This window comes from Heteronotia binoei, chromosome 19, assembly GCF_032191835.1.
Source record: "Heteronotia binoei isolate CCM8104 ecotype False Entrance Well chromosome 19, APGP_CSIRO_Hbin_v1, whole genome shotgun sequence".
NCBI lineage: Eukaryota > Metazoa > Chordata > Lepidosauria > Squamata > Gekkonidae > Heteronotia > Heteronotia binoei.
In genome coordinates, this window is record NC_083241.1 from 18,386,199 (window position 1) to 18,409,176 (window position 22,978).

A 22,978-nucleotide genomic window follows, 5' to 3' on the forward strand; every position below is an offset into this window, starting at 1 on the left:
GGAAATTAAAGAGTACGGACTCAACATTCTATCATATGTGGTGGTCCTGCAACAAAGCTAAAAAATATTGGATAAAGATCTATGAAGAAATAAAAAATATATTAAAAGTTAACTTCCCAATGAATCCAAAAAATACGCTACTAAATATATTACCATCTAATGTATCAAAATTCATAATGAACTATTTAAATACATGGTGACAGAGGCAAGAGTGGTATATGCATCTAAATGGAAAGCCCAGAATTGACTGATTAGAAAGATGAATATACCCAGAAATGACTAACTGACTGACTGGAAAAATAAATTAACCAATTATGTGACAATGGCAAAGCTAACATCTTACTTGCACAACAGACCAGAATCTGAATTTCAGGAAAAATGGAATGTATTTTTACATGTATTAATCAAAATTAGGTTGGAAAGCTTTAAAGATTAAAATAAGAATAAAATTATAATGCCAGAAGGATCAAGAGACAAAATAGAGCAACATATGTTTAAAATGTTTATGCTTACAATGACCCAAGGTCAAAAATGTTAGGAATGAAAATGTAATTGCATGTAGGCCTGACCAATACCAAAGTTAATAAGTAATTTGTACATAACAAAGTAAAATCTGTTCAACAACTTTATAGATAGAAAAATGTTATTAGTTACAATCTATTAGACAATATTATAAATGATGGTCTTTCTATGATTTTTTATGCTTTAGTCAACCAAAATCTGACTGCTTAGGTGAAAATGAAGCTTTGTGGTATTTCTATCTTATCTTGCTTTTTCAATGGTTGTAATATTTATATAAATTTTAAAAAAATACTATCCCAAAAAAGTCACAGTTGACTTATAGCAGCTCAGTAGCGTTTTCAAGGCAAGAGACATTCAGAGGAGGTTCACCACTGCTTGCCTCCCTTGTTGGTCTCCCATCCAAGCACAAACTAGGGCTTATCCTGCTTAGCTGCTGAGACCTGATGAGATCAGGCTAGCCTGCCTGGTCATTTGTCTCATTATTGCCTCTGGTCAAAAAAGCAATGCAGGTTTTGAACCAATATCAAAACAAAAACACTATCAGTGGCTGACTGGCCAGGGTGTCAGCTTGCCCAATGGCAAGTGGGCCCCTGATGAAGTGGGCCCCCTTAAACATTAGGCAATATGTTAAAAATGTTAATGTCCTTTTAGTAGCTTGAAAATATAATAAGAAGTTCCAATATTGTTACTGCAATGCGACTAAAATTTATGTTGTATTACTATTTTAATGGAAAAAAATAATAAAATTTATTTAGCAAAAGTTTTAATTGTACCTTTTTTCCACTAATGTGTTTTTTGAATACTTTATTTCTTATAAAAATTAAATGACACCCTCATAGTTGTGGGTGGGCCTCCTTTGTCTCCTGGCAACCAATATTTTCAGACCCAGTCCGCCACTGAACAGTATAGCCCCTATTGCAAAAGTGGCGAGGAGCATAAAACACCTCTGCAGTGGTTCATCTTTCTGACCACCACCAACTACCACCTCCCCAACACCACTATCTCCTATGGCGTTATATACAAGCTAGGATCAAGTTTGATACCTATTTGCTCTTTCTGTTGCATAGTTCAAAGAAGGTTTTTCTCAATCTTTTACAAGCCATAAATGAATTCTTTCTCTCTGCACAGGGTTGCTTCTTGGGATCAAAATCCTCATTCATAAAGCCACAAGGAAATAAAATGAAAAACACAGCCAGCTAGCTTCAAAGAACAAGCTCCATTGTTTATATACAAAGGGCCACACTGGAAAAGAAGGGGGGTGGGAGAAAATAGAAAACTATCAGGGAAACTCCTGAGAGTGTTTCAGCCTCAGGCTTGGACTGGCAATTGTCAGGATCCCAACCAGTGAGGAGATAACACCACAAAGCCCGATGACTCCTGGGTTGGTCTTGTAGATTCCCAGCCGATCCAATGGGCTTGAGAGATCACAAAGGTTCTTCAGCGTGTCAAGTAAGAGAGGAGGATGCCTCCTCAAGGTGAGACAGAGGAGGAGAAGAAAAGGCTGCAGCCCCCCTGTGAGAAGGGAAACAAAACTCCAGATTCGCTGGCTATAAGGAGGCAAGTCCTTCTGGGCCTTCTCTGTCTTTGCTGTCTGCTCCATACAACAGCAGAGCTCATAGAAATCCTCAGCCAGGTTCATCACCAGGGAGTAGTAATAGCATTTGGTGGCCCGCTTGCTCCATTTCTTCTTGTCAATGTTTGAGAAGAGTCCCACACTCCTCACCCATAGGATCATGTCACAGACAAAATACAGGGCCCGGTTCAGGTTGGAGACTGTCAGGCAGAAGCGGGGGACCAGCTCTGGCAACTGGTTGGACTGTCGGGCGACCACGATGGCATGCACCATGTTGCCGAGCCTGAACACTGCAAGAGATTCACAAGCATTAAAAAGGTAAAGGTAGTTCCCTGTGCAAGCACCAGTCTTTTTAAACTCTGAGGTGACGTTGATTTCACGTTTTCACAGCAGACTTTTTTTTATGGGGTGATTTGCCATTGCCTTCCCCAGTCATCTACACTTTCTCGCCAGCAAGCTGGGTACTCATTTTACCGACCTCGGAAGAATGGAAGGCTGAGTCAACCTGGAGCCGGCTACCTGAACCAGCTTCCGCTGGGATCAAACTCAGGTCGTGTGAAGCATTAGAACCAGATATTCTTCTTTGTGAGAAGGCTTCTCTCTGTACACTTGCTAGAGCAGGGATTCCCAACCTTTTTGAGGCTGGAGGCACCTTTAGAATTTTGATAGGAGGTGGTGAGTGCCACCCCAAAATGGCTTCCGTGGGAAGTGCAGCCAAACCCAAAATGGCTGCCTCAGGAGGTAGAGCCAAACAGAATATCACCCTCCTCAGAAAATCCTGAAGGGGCAATGGAACCACACTCTAACAACCCAATTGCTAACCAGTCATCCTCATCTTCTAGTGGAAAATTATATCATCTGAATGAGGAAAATAATAACAAGCCCTGCCTTACAAGCATTTTCTGAAAAGCTTGGTGGGTGCCAAGCAAAGTACTGGCAGGCACCGCATTGGGGAATCTTTTGCTAGAGTATTCCAAAGTCAGATGCTAGCAAAAGAGCTGTATTACACCTAAGTTACATACAGAATGCCTACCAAGGTAGAGGGACCTCTAGTCACTGATACAAGGGTCCAAAACAATTTTAACACTCTCCTAACTATTGAAAACACCAACCCCAAATATATATATTAAAATCAACAGCTGCAACAGTGAGCTTAGGCCTCCCTGAAAAAGAATATTTTAAACCCCTCCCAAAAAAGCCAAGAGGGCAAGATCAGCTTTGAATGTCATCAGGGAGGTCATTCCACAAGCCTCTCTTTAGATCATGGCCTCCACAGTATCCTCTTGCCATTTTCATGCCCTCCAGCTTGAACGAATGAACACGGGTGCTTTTCAACCTCTGCAGCTGAGTGCATGCATGAAAGATAGAAAAGTGGTTTTAAATATATCTTTATCAGACCATATGATTGGAAATCAATTCACCATTTTCCAGTGCTTCAGTATGTGCATGTAATTTTGGCCTTCTGTTGGAGTGGGGCAGATTCAAGGCCCCAACAACTATTTGTCATTATTTCAAATATTGATTGGTTTCCTCATCCCCAGAAATGAGAATGGTGGATCACAGCACTGGAAATATTTTAATTAAATTAAATCTTTTAAACAAAAACAGAAGGAGCAGAATGAAAATAGGATTTAAAAGCAGCAGCATGAAAAACAATAAAAGTAAGGACAGAAGAGGTCCCCTATCTTTTTGAGCCTGAAGACATCTTTGGAATTTTGACACAACAGAGGGTAAAACCACAAAATGGTTACCCCAGGAGGTAGAGTCAACTACAAAATGGCAGATACTATGTATGTTTTATTCCCATTTTACTATTGCCTGACTGTATCTTATTAAGTTATTTGTATTCAATTGATTGGTCTTTGACCGTATTAAACTTTCTATCTATCTATCTACAAAATGGCAGGGACTGAGGTTATGCATAACTCTAGTAGTAACTCAGCATTTCAGAAAGAAGTTATGTTTAATACAGGGGTAGCCAGAAACGACTGGTGCTTGCACAGGGAACTACCTTACCTTACTTAGACAAACTTACTTAACATAAGAGCTACATAGAATAGATGTATGAGAGCTACAGGGGAGGGGAGGGGAGGGGAGGGGAGGGAGGGAGGGAGGGAGGGAGGGAGGGGAGGAAGGAAGGAAGGAAGGAAGGAAGGAAGGAAGGAAGGAAGGAAGGAAGGAAGGAAGGAAGGAAGGAAGGAAGGAAGGAAGGAAGGAAGGAAGGAAGGAAGGGAGGGAGGGAGGGAGGGAGGGAGGGAGGGAGGGAGGGAGGGAGGGAGGGAGGGAAGATGGGGAGGGAGAAGTGGAAAGAAAGCATCTTGAACTTTAAATGCATTCTCCAAGCCACAAGCTGGTTTGCCTTGGAAAAGCTATTTAAAGAGAGAAATGCCTTCTCCAAACCAGCCAGCAGGATGGTGGGGGCTTCGAGAGCCACACAATGTGAAAGAGCCACATGTGGATCCCAAGCCACAGTTTGGCCACCCCTAGTTTAAAATGAACATATTGTTCTAAAATATACCTTTAGTTCCACAGTGAAGATCCTTGTGTTGTGATGGTAGCTGCTGCCAAAGCAACACTTTCAAAAATCTGCACAGCCAATCAGATCTCCAATAGCCAACCAGAAGCCCTGCTAAGCAAAGATCCTACACACTTTCTATAAGCACTTGGTGGGTTCTGGTTGGCACCTCGCTGCCTATGGGCATCTTGATGGAATGGTGGTAGAAAACACGATCAAGGCACAGCCAACTTCTAGCAACCTCATAGGACAGGGGTGTCCGACTCATTTGTTAGGAGGGCTGGATCTGACACAAATGGGACTTTGTGGGGCTGGGCCATGTGTGTCATAAAATGTAATGTGAGTTAGCGGAGATATAAACATCATAAAGGACACAGACAAACACAATTAAAGATATTGTGTTTTAGCTTAAAATACAAACATGCTTAAAACTCTTGCAATATTTTGTTCAAAATGGAAAGGTGGGGGAACAGTTGGATTCGGCAATGCAGTTTTTAAGATAAAACAGAAAAAGCACAAGGATCACAGCAGAAACTAAAAATATAAAATGCTGAGCCTGGAAAAACAATAAAATGGCATTGCAAGTTTTTCTCTCCCCACCCGGGTCTACTCAGATTGCCTGTGGCTTTGCAGTGTAATATCCCACTTTGGCTGTGGGTTCCCAGGTTAGAGTACTCACTACCAGTTCTCATGTCCATTGAGCAGAGACAAGCTGGCTCAAAGCACCAACCCTTTACTTGCAAGGACCATCAGTTCCATGGTCGACCATCGGTTATTGACCCACCGCCTCACCGACGCTGGAATACAGGGGTTGGCCTTACAGTGGCTTTCCTCCTTCCTCCAGGGTCGGGGACAAAGGGTGGCAATAGGGGAGGAACTATCCCAACGGCACCCACTTGTATGTGGTGTGGCACAAGGGGCGGTTCTCTCCCTGATGTTAACATCTACATGCACCCCCTTGCCCAGAGGTTTGGGCTGGGATGTCATCAGTATGCAGATCACATCCAGCTCTATCTGCTGATGGGCGGCCAGTCTGACTCCTCCCCAGAAGATCTGACCATGGCACTACAAGCTGTGGGAGGGTGGCTCAGGCTGAGTAGACTGAAATTGAATCTGAAGACAAAAGTCCTGTATCTAAGTCATGGAAGTCTGGGAGCAGAGGTCTCACTACCGACTTTTGATGGAGTACTACATATGTTGGCACCCAAGGGACAGAAGAGCCCCTCGGGCCTTTTTAAAGCCCTGTGTGGGATGGACATTTGACATCCCTGCTATAGGGTTTTCAAGGCAAGAAACAAACAGTGATTTTGCTTGCCTCTGCCTAGCAACTCTGGTACTCTTTGATGTTCTCCTATCCAAATATTAACCAGGGCCACCAACCCTGCTTAGCTTCCAAGATCTGATGAGACTGAGCTGGCCCTGTTATAAACGAACCAAACATAAATAACAAGCATTTTCATTTAGCAGTGAGGGTTTACCAAGTAGGGATTTCCCCTTAACAGCTATAGGAACAGCATTCTGTAATCAAGGTGCCACCTTTTTAGGGTTGCCATCTTGCCTTACTTCTGAAAGCAAAGCATACTGACAAAGGACTACAATGTCTGCTATAAGGAGTTTAGATGGAAGTAAGTACCCTACAGTACCTTTCCCACTACCGTATTCGTAGCAACTGGTATTTGGTGGCTTTCTGCCATATAAAATATCAGAATGAGGTTAAGCCTGCATCTCTTTCTTGTTTTACATTGGTTTGGCTTGCTTGTGCATTGCTGATTACTGCCGTTGAACACAACTAGGACTATCCTGAATGGATGAATATCCTCTGTTGACTTCTTCCTACAAAGACCCAAATGCATTAATTCTCCAAGCCTTATGAATACTCAGATTGCAACAGCTCAGCACAAGATATGAAGTTGGGAGGGATGGCAGCTCAGTGGTAGAGCATCTGCTTGGTAAGCAGAAGGTCTCAGGTTCAATCCCCAGCATCTCCAATGAAAACGGGTCCAGGCAAATAGGCGTGAAAAACCTCAGCTTCAGACCCTGGAGAGCTACTGCCAGTTTGAGTAAAGAATACTGACTTTGATGTACTGATATGAAGTTGGGAGGGATGGCAGCTCAGTGGTAGACCATCTGCTTTGGTAAGCAGAAGGTCTCAGGTTCAATCCCCAGCATCTCCAACAAAAAAGGCTCCAGGCAAATAGGCATGAAAAACCTCAGCTTCAGACCTGGAGAGCTACTGCCAATCTGAGTAGACAATACTGACTTTGATGGACCCAGGGTCTGATTCAGTATAAGGCAGCTTCATATGTTCATATATAAGCAATTAACCAGAGTAACTTCAACCAATTGTTTTTGTGCATCTGCAAGATAAAATCAAGGTGGGGAATGCCTTTGTTCTGAGATCTCCTCAAACAGGCAAGCAATACCAAGCCCGCCCCACTGAACTTCAAGCTATGGCTGTGTTGCAGCAAACCCATTTTCCTCATGATCCATATTGAAAACTAAATTGTGGATTTATTAGGATGATCTTCTGACATGGCCTGTTGAAACCTTGTGTGAGGAAACACTGAAACTTTGAGGAAACTTGCATTGGTATTGTGTGGTTTGATGATAGTGTGCCTTCGTGCATGCCTCAGTGTGCAAAACACTGCTGTGGGCTCAGAAATTGAATGTTTAACTATAAAAACACTGAATATTCAACTATAAAAAAATTAAATATCTATGAATAATAAACTGGCTTTGTATATATTGTGTTAACTATTGATGGCTTTTCCCCTGAGGATTATATATTTTGTTTTCAATATTCACACAGTGATTCCTTTTATTTTAGATTGAGCAAACCCAGGATTGACAGATGAAAAACCTGACATGAAAAATCTGTGATTAAAATCTCCTGTGGTTTGTGTAAAATGACAGCATCCTGGCAGTTTTGAAGAGTTACTAAGATGACAGGGCATTCTGGCCTGCCTTCCCAGAGCAAAGGACCCTCCAAGGCTGCGGCCAGTTGGACACTGGGGAGAAAGACATGCCCAGGCACTTGTTGTGCCCTTCTTTTCTAGCACACACTTTGGAGGGAGATGCTGAACCACCTCTCATCCACTGAGCATCCTCCCAATCTTAAGTGTTCTGAGTACTTACAACAACACAGATTACATCCAAGCGGGCAGCCGTGTTGGTCTGAAGCAATAGAACAAAGCAGTAGTCAGGTGCACCTTTAAGACCAATTAAGTTTTATTCAGAATGTAAACTTCCATTTTTGTCTGAAGTCTGCTTAAGCACATGAAAGCTTACATTCTGAATAAACCTTAGTTGGTCTTAAAGGTGCCACTTGACTACTGCTTTGTTCTAGCACAGATTACATGCTGCTTTGGCTCTGTGGCACAAAGACTGCTGCTCTAACACTGAACCTAAGAAAGTCTGCCCTGAACTTTGCTTGGAGGGGAAGATGAACTGGGTGGAGAGGCAGGGGTAGAACACACACTCCACATACAAAAGGTATGAAGTTAAAGTTTTGTCAAACCAAGTTAAAAAGGATCTCTTGATTTTCTCTCTTTTCTTAGAACACTCCCTCTGATGACTTTCCTAGGCCTTTTAAAAATCCCTCTTTTCTTATGATCTTCTGTCTGCTTTCAAATTCATAACATCCTGTGACAAGCAAGTAGCTGTGCCCTGCTAGATCAAATCAATGATCCAACAGCCTTGTTCACACTACTTGGCCCCTAGAGGGCCAATAAACATAGTACAAAGGCCAAAGCCTTTGATGTTGCCTCCTAGAATTGGTATTCAAAGGTTTCCTACCTCTAAATATGGAGGACTCCTTTAGTCACCCATGGCTAATAGCCACTGATGGACCTCTCCTCCATAAATCTTTCTAATCCCCTTTCAAAGCCACCTGTGCTCATGGCCATCACTACATCCATCTGCAGGGCTCAGTACTGGGTCATCACAGCTGGCATCAAAGATTCCTGATCCAGGCATTATATACCAACACATCTATTAGGGTCAGGCTCAATAAGCAAGGTCTCCTTACTGACCCTATTCCAACTTTAAAAGGAGTCAAGCAAGGCTGTGTGCTGGCCCCTTCCCTTTTTGCCATCTTTATTAATGATATGATCAGCAACCTCCATCTAGTCGATACTCATCCCCCCTCCCTGGCAGATAGGCAACTGGTAGCCTTACTCTTTGCAGATGACACAATCTTGCTGTCTAGAACACCAGTAGGCCTTAGAAGGGCATTAGCTCAATTTGGTCTTTATTGTGATCATAACCTCGCAGAGATTAATTATCAGAAAACAAAAGTAATGGCTTTTGGCCCAAAACCCAGGCTAAGGAGATGGAATGTAAATGGCCATAGTCTACAACAGGTAACAATTTACAAATATTTGGGGGTCATGATTCAGTCCTCAGGGTCAAAGAAGGCTCACCACGAATATGCTGCCAATTCTGGTCGCAAATCGACCCAGGCCACCATTAGGTTTTTTCTCACGATTTTATACCAGTTGCATTAAAACTCTACTTCGCCAAAACAATACCCCAACTCACCTATGGAACTATGTTGGGTCCATCCTTATCAAGTTTTGATCCCCTTGAGAAAATTCAGTCCAAATTCTTGAGAGCCATTTTCCACTTTCCAACCTGCGTTTCCAATGCAGTACTATGCTTGGAAACTGGCTTGCTAAGGATAGAGGCTAGGGTGAGCCTACTTTCAATCACCACTTGGCTTAATCTCAGCCATTGCCCCATGAATATCACATCGTTGATTTTAAAGGATAGTTATTGTTCCTCTTGAGTTAGAGCCATCCATCAGAAATTGTCTACGCTTGGCTTTTCACCTGAATCTCTCCAGATAATGGCCCTGGATCAAGCCAGGGCCATAGTCAAACAGAGACTACAAGACATTGAGAGACAGAATGATATTGCCAAGGTCCCGGATTATCTAGCTCCCCCTCAAAGGAGATATGTGTTAGCTCCAGCCCCCTATCTCTCAACTCTAACAATACCATCCCACAGAAGGGCCTTTTCTATGGCCCGTTATAATATCTTTCCTTCAGCAGTCGTTGAGGGCCGCTTTAGAAAGGTGCCTATGGCTGAGCGGGTTTGTCCTTGTGGTGCAGATAAAGTTGAAAGTATTGACCGTGTTTTGTTCGGGTGTGGCCTATACCCTGGCATACGAGCCAGGTACATTTATTCTTTGTTGGAGGGATGTCTCGGGTTTTCTGATTTCAAAATCAGAAAGACGTTGTTATCAGATTTTAACCCCAAATTCACAATTAATTGTGCCAAATTTATGGCGGCAGCTAGGAGAATTCGTGAGGATTATGTAAAGAAGGGGCCCTGAACTGACTGTTTTTTGAATTTTTCCAAGCTTGTATCTTATCTTTTCTTAAATGCCTGAGTATTCTGTATACCATCACAAATGCTACTGAAACTGATAGAAATACAGAGACCATGCATAAAGTTGCCAAATTTTGTTCCCATGCAATCAAATTGCATTTTATGGTTCTTACAAGTTAATGTCAAGGTAACAGATTGCAATTTTAACCAGTGTATTCTAGTTAATATTTTTTCTGGAGCTGTATAATTTTTAATTTTTTTATTATATGTACTATATTTATTAAGCTAGAAGATGTTTGACCACTACTGTATTATTTGTCATATCTCATTATTTATACTAATGTCCTATATTTTATTTTCACATTTATTTTTTAAATATCTTACATTTTATCTATTTAGTCCATCTTGATTTTTACAATTTTTATGTGGTTGTTGTTGGCCTGCATTGTGTTGTGTATTTGGTCATGGACCGTAATAAAGCAAACTGAAACTAAACTGATTCTGAGTGTTGTGCACTGTTCAAACAAACTAATTTAAAAGAAAAGATGCACTGCAAGTGCAAAAACAAGCAGCTGCTATGTAAGGAGAGCTCCCCCATTGTCAGAGTTCTTCCCGCCCCATATGTACATTTTGCCTTCAGAACTCATAGGGTTTTCAAGGCAAGAGTCATTCATAGACAGTTTGCCATTGCCTGCCTCTGCATCATGACCTTGAACCTCCCTATCCAAGTAATAACCACGGCCAATCCTGCTCAGCTTCCATGATTTAGCTAGCCTGGGCTATCCAGGTCAGGGCACAGCTGTATATACAGTGAAGAAAAATTGCAATAAACTATATTCTACGCCTAGGCATATGAATCCAAATTCAGTGTTAGGAGAAGTTGAAATCTGCAAAGTGCATCAATTATGATTTTTTTTTAAACACTCTCATTTTGAAAAAATTGATACCAATAAAATTTATGCAAAGAAGTAAAAGTCAGAGACTGAGAGCTATGCAAGAAAACACTGACTCCTATCTTTTGGAATCTTGGCCAGCAATCCACTTCTGACCTGCAATTTTTGCAGACGCACACCTCCAAATATATCTTTACAGTCCTAAGGACTAGAAACGCAAGGAGGGGGAGTTTTAAAGACATGCCCATAGCCTTAACAGCTACAAAAGAATTTAGAGGGAGGGGGAGAGAGACAGAGAGAACACTTCTTAGATGGTAACATACTTACACTTGCGGCCAGAGCTCATGCTAGACTCCAGGTGTTTGAGCTTCATTACCACCTCCTCTCTGCCACTCTTATTCTCTAACACATAGCTAAGCAGCATGCACGTATACTGAGTTGCACTGGAATGGGGGAAAAATATTCATATCACATGTGAGGCAGGCAATTCGCAGAGAAAAAGAAATTCTCCTTTGCAAAATGGGGGGAGGGGTAAACAGAAAGTCACAGAAGAAACATTCCCTCACATGAAACCACCCCAGAGAATTGCCATGGGAAAAAGATATGTCACTGTTCCTGGAATGCATCAGTTGCGACTTGTAGACTCCTTAACAAACAGTTTCTCTGCACCTTGGGGTTCTTAGCTTTGCTGCTCCCCCAAACAAAGATATTATCCCTATAAATTATAGCCACACAAACCTTATGCCTGCAGTGGTTCAACTGCCATGCAGTCCTTACAGCAAAGAATAAACCGTAGTTTCAAGGGTGTCAACGCATCACATGCACCAATTCATAAAGTAGGGAGTGAGATCCATTTTTAAAAAAAGACTCCACAGCTGATAGAAGACAGTGTGGTATAATAATCAAGGGTGCTGGACCCAGGTTCAAACCTCTGCTTGGCACCAAACTTAATGGGTGGCCTTGGGCCACTATATCTCAGTCTTACCTTGTGTAGATAAAAAATAGCCTTGTGAAGATAAAATAGAGAAACCAACCTGAGCTGCATGATGGAGAGATATAAAGGTACTAAACAAATAAGCAGTCAGGGTATTAGACTAGAAGAACCAGATTCAAATCTTCACTTAGCCATGCTGAGTGACCCGAAGCCCAGTGACCAGTTACCTGGATTGAATAAAATGTGGGAGAATTTCCCTCCCTCTGTCCTTGGAGATGGAACCCAGTGCAGTTTTTCTTTATTCTATCTTCTATGCTGATTAAGAGCCCCGTGGCGCAGAGTGTTAAAGCTGCAGTACTGCAGTCCTAAACTCTGCTCATGACCTGAGTTCGATCCCCGGCGGAAGCCGGCTCAAGGTTGACTCAGCCTTTCATTCTTCCAAGGTCGCTAAAATGAGTACCCAGCTTGCTGGGGGGAAAGTGTAGATGACTGGGGAAGGCAATGGCAAACCACCCCATAAAAAGTCTGCCGTGAAAACGTTGTGAAAGCAACATCACCCCAGAGTCAGAAACGACTGGTGCTTGCACAGGGGACCTTTCCTTTCCTATGCTGATTGAGCTACTGGATTCAAAAGGGGAAACACATATTACAAAGGACATGCAGGATGTGATCACACATGCTAAATAATTTCTTTCAATCAACTTTCAAATTGGATTTTGCCAGTTTACCCAGTAAAATTCAGTTGGAAAGTGAACTGAAAGTAGATTGAAACTGCATTATTTAGCATGTATGATCATAGCTGCAGAATTGCTAACCTTATGTTCACTTTGTAACACCAGTGCAAAGATGCCAGTGCGGAGGTGATTGATTGCAGAGGATTACTGGAAGCCACAAAAAGAGGACATTGTGTCCTTCTGACACTTCCAGGTTTCCCATAAAAATGTTCCCTCAGAGTAATCTGTGACCTATTTTTCTCCTGCTGAGTTGTGAGACCAAATCTATCCCCCCAGTGATAACAGCAGGCAAGAGGGATTTGTGGCTTTTAGGTGTAGGGGAATAATCCACATACAGGAAAAGTGTTAATGCACCCCTGGATTTAGCTGAAGAACAAAACACAAAAGCAGTCTGCCGAACTCATAAATTGCTCTCAAGAACCAGAAAAGCTGGATCAGCAGCCAGATTTTGCCCAAGGCTTGAGCTACAGAGGCTTCTTCCTTTCCCTTACACCTGGCTCTGGCCATGGGAGACTCAGGCTAGATCTAGATTTACAGTTCAACTGGTTTAATAGCTATCCTGTCACCAAGTGCCCCACAGTGTTAATCCAGCCCTACCAACTCACCTTTCCTGAAGACAGCCTGTTTCACATGAGGCTATCCTGTCATCTATTGGATGACATAGCACAGCAACCAAACTGCAAGATCCAGGCTTGAAAAGTAGCTATTGGTTTAAGGTCAAATTGGAAGGGGTTTTTTATTTTTTTATTTTGTTGCTAGTTATTTGCTTGTCTAACTACAGTAATTATTTTTTGACAAAAAGCGTAGGGTCCCCATTGTGGGAAAAAGCAGGGTGTTAACATTTATATAAGGTGACTTCTCTATGGTGAAGGTTCCCCTGTATTTCCTTGTCGCACTTATGGCTGTTACTTTAGTTCAATGGTAATGGAGCTTCTGTGTTTCCCCCACACCATCAGTAAATATAACTATTATAGCAAGTTGTTAATCAGCAATGTTTTAATCAATGGGGGAATAGAAAATGATCGCTGAGGGGAGCTGGGGCAGATAAAATGGTTCCGGTGTGGATGAGACTAGGAAAGATCTGCATTTCCCATCCACATGAAAACTACCCCAGCTTAGCTATGACCATTCCAAAGCTGGAGGGAAAACCAGAAGGTGTACAAGAACACCACAATTCCACATGGAGCATCCCCCCCCCCCCCGCAAGCTCCCCCAGCTTTCTATTAACATCCAAGTTGGAGTAAACAGTGATTGTGGAAACAACCTATATAAATTAAATCTGTTTTAAGTGTTAATTGCCTCTGAACATTTATTCTTTTGGATTTCATGCCTCAATAAACCACTACATTTATTTCAGTTTAACTACTGAGCCTTACTGGTTCGGCATGTTCCACCAGGGCAAAACAGGACCCGAGTTTACAAATGGTATAGCATGCACCTTGTCTGAGAGATGAAAAGGAATGAAGGACAAACCCTCATGGTCCATGGCTTCATGGCTTGCCAGCTAAGGTCCTTGTCCCAAGCCTTGCCCTCTTCACCCCCACCCACAAAGACAACACAGACAGCAACTAAAGATAGGGCCTTTCTCAGTAGTGGGGCCCCATCTTCGCAGCGCTCTCCCTCCAAGTTAGCTGGGTGCCTGTTTTGTTTGCATATAGGCATCAGGTTAAAAGTTATTTTTCCCAAACTTAACACTGGATTTGACCCCACCTTCTTACAGACTATTTTGAATGACACAGATCGGGGTGTCAAACTCATTTGTTACGAGGGCCAGATCTGACATAAATGACAACTTGCTGGGCCAGGCCATGTGTGTCATAAAATCTAATGCCAGGTAGTGGTTATGTAAACACAGATAAACACAATTAAATATTTTTGTAACAAAAGACATGCTTAATATATTAGCACTCTTGCAGTATTTCGTTTAACGGTTTCTAATAACTGACACCTCTTGCTCTGACATTGCATCAAAAACAGACAATGTCTGTGCTGTAGCAATCTTGAGTATGCTGTTCCGGTGTATATCTGTAAGCTGCAAATCTACTTTGGAATTATTTACATTCATTACAGAAATCTCATGGTTAATGCTTTGAGCCTAAGACACAGGGGAAAGCATGAAATGGCTGGGCATTGTGAGCTTTTGTACATAAGTTGCTTCGTGTACTGGTCAGCCAATGGAGAAAACAGAGGCTTTGGTCTGTAGCTCCTATGTGATTCAGCAAGCCTGGCAAAGTAAGCTGGGGAACTGCTCTTTGCTTAAAGTTAGCTGGGGAACTTCTCTTTGTTTGGTCTTTGTTTGCTCTTTGTTTGGTTGAGTGGGCTAAAGGTGAAAGAGACTGAGAGTGATTGAGAGTGATTGCTGCTGATTGCTTAGGAGTGCCTCTGCTCCACCCTCTTTGCATTTTAAGCTGCGCCTTGCCAAAGGCGAGAGCTAAAGGGCTCTTGGCCTGTGGCTCTTCACCTAAGGGCTCCCTAAGGACCAGGAACCCAGATCCCTGATTTCCTTGTTCTCCCAATAAGGTAAGTTGACCCTCCAGAAGGGGAGCCACTTAAACAAACAGTATTTAAAGAGGACTGTATATTTTTTAACTGCATATTAATTTTACTGTTTTATGTGATTTTATTATATTGTATTGCATTCCTATGTTGTGAGCCGCCCTGAGCCTGCTTGTGCGGGGAGGGCGGGATACAAATAAAAAGTTATTATTATTATTATTATTATTGGGTGGCGAAACCGCGTACTGACCATATGGTGACTTGCCTGCCTGGTGCGAAGGTAGCGGACATTACACGTGTAGTAGATAGGCTGATAGACAGTGCTGGGGAGGAGCCTGTGGTCATGGTGCATGTTGGCACCAACGATGTGGGGAAATGCAGTCGTGAGGTCCTGGAGGAAAAATTTAGGCTGCTAGGTGGGAGACTTAAGGCCAGGACCTCCAAGGTTGCCTTCTCAGAAGTGCTACCTGTTCCACGTGCAGGGCAGGAGAGACAGGCACAAATTAGAAGTCTCAATGTGTGGATGAGATGATGGTGTAAGGAGAAAGGGTTTAAGTTTGTTAAGCACTGGGATGCTTTCTGGAACAAGCAGGAGCTGTACAAAAGAGGCGGTCTCCACTTGTCCCCGGATGGAACCAGGCTGCTGGCGCTTAAAATCAAAAAGGTGGCAGAGCAGTTTTTAAAAGCCGACAGGAGATGAAATGTCTCTGGTTCGGGAGGACTCGTCTCAAAGAGATGAAGGGTTGGCTGCTATTTTTCTACCGGGTAACGGATCAGAGTTGTCCACTGTGATGGTGACAAATAGTATGGACTGTCTGCCAGAGTCTCGAGGCGGCAGGAGGAAGGTGGCGGGCCTAGCTTGCCTGGGAAATTATAGATGTTTGTATGCAGATGCTAGAAGTGTTCGAAGTAAAATTGGTGAATTGGAATGTTTAGTGTTGGGAGAAAACATAGACATTGTGGGAATTTCAGAAATTTGGTGGAATGAGGAGAATCAGTGGGACACGGTGATTCCTGGATATAAGTTATATTGGAAGGATAGGGAGGGAAGGATTGGTGGTGGGGTGGCTCTGTATGTCAGAGAGGATATACGGTCCAGTAAGACTGAGGTCAGAGAATTAGATTCCCTTCTAGAAATGCTTTGGGTTGAAATAGAGGGCCCAAAAGGAAATTTAACTATAAGAGTTTGTTATCGCCCACCAAATCAAAAGAGAGAGGATGATTATAATATGATGGAAGGCTTAAAGATAGCGGCTAAACGTAAAAACTGTGTTGTAATAGGTGATTTTAACTACCCGCAGATTGATTGGGTCAATACGTGTTCTGGTCGAGAGAAAGAGATTGAGTTTCTTGATGCTCTCAATGACTGTGCTATGGAGCAGATGGCCTCAGAACCTACCAGGGGTGGGGCGATCCTGGATTTGGTCCTAAGTAATGCCCAAGACTTGGTGAGAGATGTAAAAGTGATCGCGCCGCTTGGGAGCAGTGACCATAATGTTATTGATTTCACTGTTTGTATAAATAGGGAGTTGCCCAAAAAGACCGCCACAACCACGTTTAACTTTAAAAGGGGTAAATTCACTGAGATGAGGAGGCATGTGAGGAGGAAACTGAAAGGAAAGGTAAATACGGTCAAAACCCTTGGAGAAGCTTGGAGACTATTTAAAACTATAATCCTAGAAGCTCAGATAAAATACATACCACAAGTTAGGAAAGGCACAAACAGGCATAAGAAAAGGCCTGCATGGTTAACAAACAAAGTAATGGAAGCTGTAAAAGGTAAGAAGGATTCCTTTAAGCGGCGGAAAACCAGTCTAAGTGAGATTAGTAAAAGGGAACACAGGCTGTGGCAAATCAAATGCAAGACTGTGATCAGGCAGGCAAAAAGGGACTATGAGGAGCATATTGCAAAAAACATAAAGACCAACAATAAAAATTTCTTCAAATATATTAGAAGTAGGAAACCAGCCAGGGAGGCAGTGGGGCCCTTGGATGACCATGGGGTAAAAGGATTACTGAAGGAGGATAGGGAAATGGCTGAGAAGCTGAATGAATTTTTTGCCTCCGTCTTCACTGTGGAAGATGAGAACTTTTTGCCCGCCCCAGAACCACTAATTTTGGAAGGGGTGTTGAAAGACCTGAGTCAGATTGAGGTGACAAAAGAGGAGGTCCTACAACTGATAGACAAATTAAAAACTAATAAGTCACCGGGTCCGGATGGCATACATCCGAGAGTTCTGAAAGAACTCAAAATTGAACTTGTGGATCTTCTAACAAAAATCTGTACTCTTTCATTGAAATCTGCCTCTGTCACCCCCATTTTTAAAAAGGGTTCCAGAGGAGATCCGGGAAATTACAGGCCAGTCCGTCTGACTTCAATACCAGGAAAGTTGGTAGAAACCATTATCAAGGACAGAATGAGTAGGCACATTGATGGACACGGGTTATTGAGGAAGACTCAGCATGGGCTCTGTAAGGGAAGATCTTGCCTCACTAACCTGTTGCATTTCTTTGAGGGGGTGAACAAACATGTGGACAAAGGAGACCCGATAGATGTTGTTTACCTTGACTTTCAGAAAGCTTTTGATAAAGTTCCTCATCAAAGGCTCCTTAGAAAGCTTGAGAGTCATGGAGTAAAAGGACAGGTCCTCTTGTGGATCAAAAACTGGGTGAGTAATAGGAAGCAGAGAGTGAGTATAAATGGGCAGTCTTCGCAGTGGAGGACGGTAAGCAGTGGGGTGCTGCAGGGCTCAGTACTGGGTCCCATGCTCTTTAACTTGTACATAAATGATTTAGAGTTGGGAGTGAGCAGTGAAGTGGCCAAGTTTGCGGATGACACTAAATTGTTCAGGGTGGTGAGAACCAGAGAGGATTGTGAGGAACTCCAAAGGGATCTGTTGAGGCTGGGCGAGTGGGCATCAACGTGGCAGATGAGGTTCAATGTGGCCAAGTGCAAAATAATGCACATTGGGGCCAAGAATCCCAGCTACAAATACAAGTTGATGGGGTGTGAACTGGCAGAGACTGACCAAGAGAGAGATCTTGGGGTCGTGGTAGATAACTCACTGAAAATGTCAAGACAGTGTGCATTTGCAATAAAAAAGGCCAACGCCATGCTGGGAATTATTAGGAAGGGAATCGAAAACAAATCAGCCAGTATCATAATGCCCCTGTATAAATCGATGGTGCGGTCTCATTTGGAGTACTGTGTGCAGTTCTGGTCGCCGCACCTCAAAAAGGATATTATAGCATTGGAGGAAGTCCAGAAAAGGGCAACTAGAATGATTAAAGGGCTGGAACACTTTCCCTATGAAGAAAGGTTGAAACGCTTGGGACTCTTTAGCTTGGAGAAACGTCGACTGCAGGGTGACATGATAGAGGTCTACAAGATAATGCATGGGATGGAGAAAGTAGAGAAAGAAGTACTTTTCTCCCTTTCTCACAATACAAGAACTCGTGGGCATTCGATGAAATTGCTGAGCAGACAAGTTAAAATGGATAAAAGGAAGTACTTCTTCACCCAAAGGGTGATTAACATGTGGAATTCACTGCCCCAGGAGGTGGTGGCGGCCACAAGCATAGCCACCTTCAAGAGGGGTTTAGATAAAAATATGGAGCAGAGGTCCATCAGTGGCTATTAGCCACAGTGTGTGTGTGTGTATATATAACATTTTTTTGCAGAGTGTTGGACTGGATGGGCCATTGGCCTGATCTAACATGGCTTCTCTTATGTTCTTATGTTCTAAGCTGTGATACAGAAAGAAGCAAGAGCTTTACTTTGCTCTGGTAAGACCTCACCTGGAGTATTGTGTTCAGTTTTGGGCACCACAATTTAAGAAGGATATAGACAAGCTGGAACAGGTCCAGAGGAGGGCGATGAAGATGGTGAGGGGCCTGGAGACCAAGTCCTATGGGGAAAGGCTGAAGAAGCTGGAGATGTTTAGCCTGGAGAGGAGGTGGCTGAGAGGTGATGTGATCACCATCTTCAAGTACTTGAAGGGCTGCCATATAGAGGATGATGTGGAATTGTTTTCTGTGGCCTCAGAAGGTAAGACCAGAACCAATGGGTTGAAATTAAATCGAAAGAGTTTCCGGCTCAATATTAGGAAGAACTTCCTGACAGAGCAATTCCTCAGTGAAACAGGCTTCCTTGGGAGGTGGTGGGCTCTGCTTCCTTGGAGGTTTTTAAACAGAGGCTAGATGGCCATCTGACAGCAATGAAGATCCTGTGAATTTAGGGGGAGGTATTCGTGTGTTTCCTGCATTGTGCAGGGGGTTGGACTAGATGACCCTGGAGGTCCCTTCCAACTCTATGATTCTATGATTCTAAGAGAGAGGGAAGGAAGCAGATGACAGTGAGTTGCTCACAGGCCTGATAGGAGCCCTCCAGGAGCCTGATTCAACCATCAGGCTGTACGTTTACCACTCCTGACATAGATGGATTTTATGCCTGTATTTCTTTCTTGTCTTGTATTTGTTTAGCTTGCCAGTACATTATGAATGCTATTGGTTTTTATGTTTTTTTGCAGAAAAGGTCCCAGGTTCAGTCCCAAACACTTCCAAATAAAAGACTCAGGGAGTAGGTGATATGAAATCTCTCCTCCTGAGACTCTGGAGAGATTCTGCCAGTTAAAGTAAACAATTCTGCCCTTGAAAGACCAAGGTTGTGGCTCAGCATAAGGCATCTTGAATTCCTTTAAGTGATCTTAGATCGTCTGCTTTCAGGAACATGAGGTCAACCACTGGGCCCCCTCTCCCCTAATAAGCTCTCTAGTGCTAATGTGAATAATTCCGCTGAATGACAATTCCCAGGATTTGGGGTGGTGGGAACTGACAAAGTCAAACTATAGTAAAGCTGGTATATTCTGTCTCACACAAATATTGTGATGTTGACACAGCCTATTTTAAGTACCGTAGGTTGAAGACAGGGAATACAGAGTCCTGACTGGAACTCTGAAACCTCACAATTACCCTCTGCAAACCAAGTGTGCTCTTCGAGCAGATTCAGTACTCACTTCTAAATGTGCCCAGCAGAGAAAGAGCAGCATGAAACACCTGCTTTTTATTATTATTTAATTTCTTTATAGCCCACCTTTCTCACTGATATCCAAGGTGGATTATATAAGTTAAATCAATGCAGTCAACAGGATGAGGTATCTAATAAACAGTATAATATAACTAGGATGGAATTATAGAAATCTGAAACAAAGCATAAATTATTAGTGACTGTCTCCGTGAGAAACCCCTGGGAAGCTACAGCAATTACCCTTTGAGACCCACAACAGCCTGAAAATAACAATCTTAGCTTTACTGAACATATGTTGGATCTGTGGAGAATGCATTGATCTGTGGGAGAATTCCTATCTTCTAGCCAAGTAGAAAATCCTAATTTCTACTGATCAAAATCCTGTTAAAATCCTCTCTTCCATCGTGTCTGCTTAATACTTTTTTTGGCCTTTAAAAGTGCCAGAATTCAACTCCATCACAAAGTTTGACCAAGCAACCCTTCACATGCACACAGGCCACTCGATGGAAAGCAAAGCCTGTATGCCTCTGTTTTCTTTGTTAGTATTTAAGTGATTTTCACTAAGAAAACACAGGACTGGTTCACATGCCCAGGTTCATCACATGATCATTTCAACATCATTTGTAACTGAGATTAATAAATATATATTGCATACCCAAATGCTTCCTCCCATATAGGAGGCTGCCAGATGCTATCTTTGTGCAAATCGGGAGTCTAGGTCAGTTTTTTCCTAGGATGGTGCATGTAACTGCACATCTTATACCACAGGTGGAATGTTCATGCCATGTAACAGAACCTTAAATATCAAGTATTTTGATTAAGTCCATTCATAAGGTGTGAAGGAGAGTCATAGAAGAAAAAGAATGCACTCCTAGTATTTCTATATGCTACTGACATACTGGGCATTACTCTTGGTTAGACAGTGGGCACTTCAGAGCAGCAACTCCTACAGAGATGCATTGTAGCTTTCTCCACAAGTGGCCTGTAAGAGTCAAGAATCCAGTCACACACAATGGAGGGGGGGTATTAACCATCGTCCACAGAGGCTGCTTAAGAACTGGCAAGTCCTGAGCACTGACTTATGCACAGTTGCATCAGGCTCCCTCTTAAATTATTTCATCTGCTTTATTTTCTGCTTTACATGGCTACGCAGTGCTTGTTTCACCACTAAACCAACAGTCCTACCTCAGGCTGCTTTAAGAATACACAACTCCAAAGCAGTGAGTCTGAAGCTTCTTCACGTCCCCTTCCTCCGCAGTTCTTTCATCTATCTATGTATTTAATTTCACACGATTATGCTCCATGGCAGATAGGGTTGCCGGCCTCCAGGTGAGATCTCCCACTTTTACAAGTGATCCCCAACTGGCAGAGATCAGCCCCCCTGCAGAAAATGGCTGCTTTGAAGGCTACCCTCTATGGCAAGTGTACCATGTTGAGGCGTCTCCCCAAACTCCGGCCTCTCCCGCCTCCATCCCCAAAGTCTCCAGGTATTTCACAGACCTAGCAACCCTAATGGCAGAGTTTGGGAAGGGTTGCCTACATCAGCAGGATTTGCAAGCAACGCAAAGCAGGTTCCCAACCTGGCACTTATTTCTGGGTGCACCCCCGAACATTTCCTCCCCCTTCCTAGCCAATGAAAACCCCGCTTTTTGGATAGAAGTTCCCATCACCTGTCGCCCCTCACCGAAAGAGCCGCTCCCGACCCCGCGTCTGGTTGGAGAAGTGCACGAAGGCTTCCATCGCCAACAAATCCCACCTGTTGGGGCAACACCGCGCGTGCGCACCGATTCCCCCAATGGAGCAACGCCGCTGGGAAACCTGGCGAGGGAGCGGGGCCGCAGCGCACACGCCTCCTTCTCCCAGCAAGCCACGCCCACGCCGGAACCGCCTCGCTTCCGGACGAGGTTGCCGTAGCAACGGGCCAACTCCGGAGGAAGAGGCGAGCGGGAGCCAGTGGAGCCTGTCGAACGGGAATGAGCGCGCATTCCGAGATTCATTAATTAATTGTAACATGTTGATGACGAGGGTTTTTTTGGGGGGGGGGGAGTTTGGGGGGGGTGTTGGTGGTGATTATTGTTAGTAAGATTGGAGCATAGTATCAACCTCTTGTGTTTTTAACTTCACAATAAACCTGTAAAGTAGGCTAGGCTGAGAGATTAGAGGTTGGCAAGATAGATTATTTTAGTCGGTTTGTATTATTCCTTCCCTATAAAACGGCCCCAATTCCGTTCTCACAACAGCCTGGTGAGGTATGGCAGGCTGATAGATAAGTGATTGACCTGAAGTTATCATTAATAGAACTGGGGTATACTATCTGTCCCCCTTTTTATCTTCACAACAAACCTGTGAGGTAGGCTGAGACCTTAGTAGGTGATTTGAGGTTATAATCGGTGAGGTCCATTTATAGTATTCTTTTGCTGTAGAACAAACCCATTTTATTCTCCCCAAAACCCTGTATAGCTGGCCAGGCCTGATATTATTGTTGGTGTATATTATTCTCCCCCCCCCCCCCATCTAGTAAAATAGACCCATTTTAATCTTACATAATTCTGTAGACTATGTAAAACAGAAATGTTCAGGAGAGAATTCTTATAAAGGTAATACGGCTATGTTACAATGTTTTCCACTTGCATCATTCCATTTTCTACATTGTCTAGCATACTATGTCTAATACTTTCTGCTTTGTTTTAAATTTCAGCAAGGAGTCAAGAAAGGCAGACTATAAATACAGTAAATAAATAACAGGCTTATGAGGTCAGTGTCAAGTCCTTCCCCCCCCCCTTCTCCAGAATAAAAAGTCTTTTGAAGTTCCTTTTATTGCAGGATCCAGAGTAATAGGTACAGACATCTTGTCCAAGTCAGATCTGGGATGTCCCAGTTCTTCCTCCAGTATATAGGGTAACATTCTAAACCATCGCCCTCTTCTTTCTAACCAAAAAAGATACAGAAGCATA

The 22,978-nt window shown here is 43.1% G+C and overlaps 1 protein-coding gene across 1 annotated transcript; it reads right to left on the reverse strand.

Annotated features, from left to right (window-relative positions):
* Window positions 1-1,719: 1,719 nt before the first annotated feature.
* PEX11A (peroxisomal biogenesis factor 11 alpha) lies at window positions 1,720-21,904 on the reverse strand. The gene is made up of 3 exons (XM_060260068.1): window positions 21,709-21,904; window positions 11,162-11,277; window positions 1,720-2,385 (listed from the first exon to the last, which is right to left on the reverse strand). The coding sequence occupies exons 1-3, from the start codon at window positions 21,762-21,764 to the stop codon at window positions 1,802-1,804; spliced, it is 756 nt and encodes a 251-aa protein (XP_060116051.1). The 5' UTR covers window positions 21,765-21,904; the 3' UTR covers window positions 1,720-1,801.
* Between the last annotated feature and the right edge of the window lie 1,074 nt (window positions 21,905-22,978).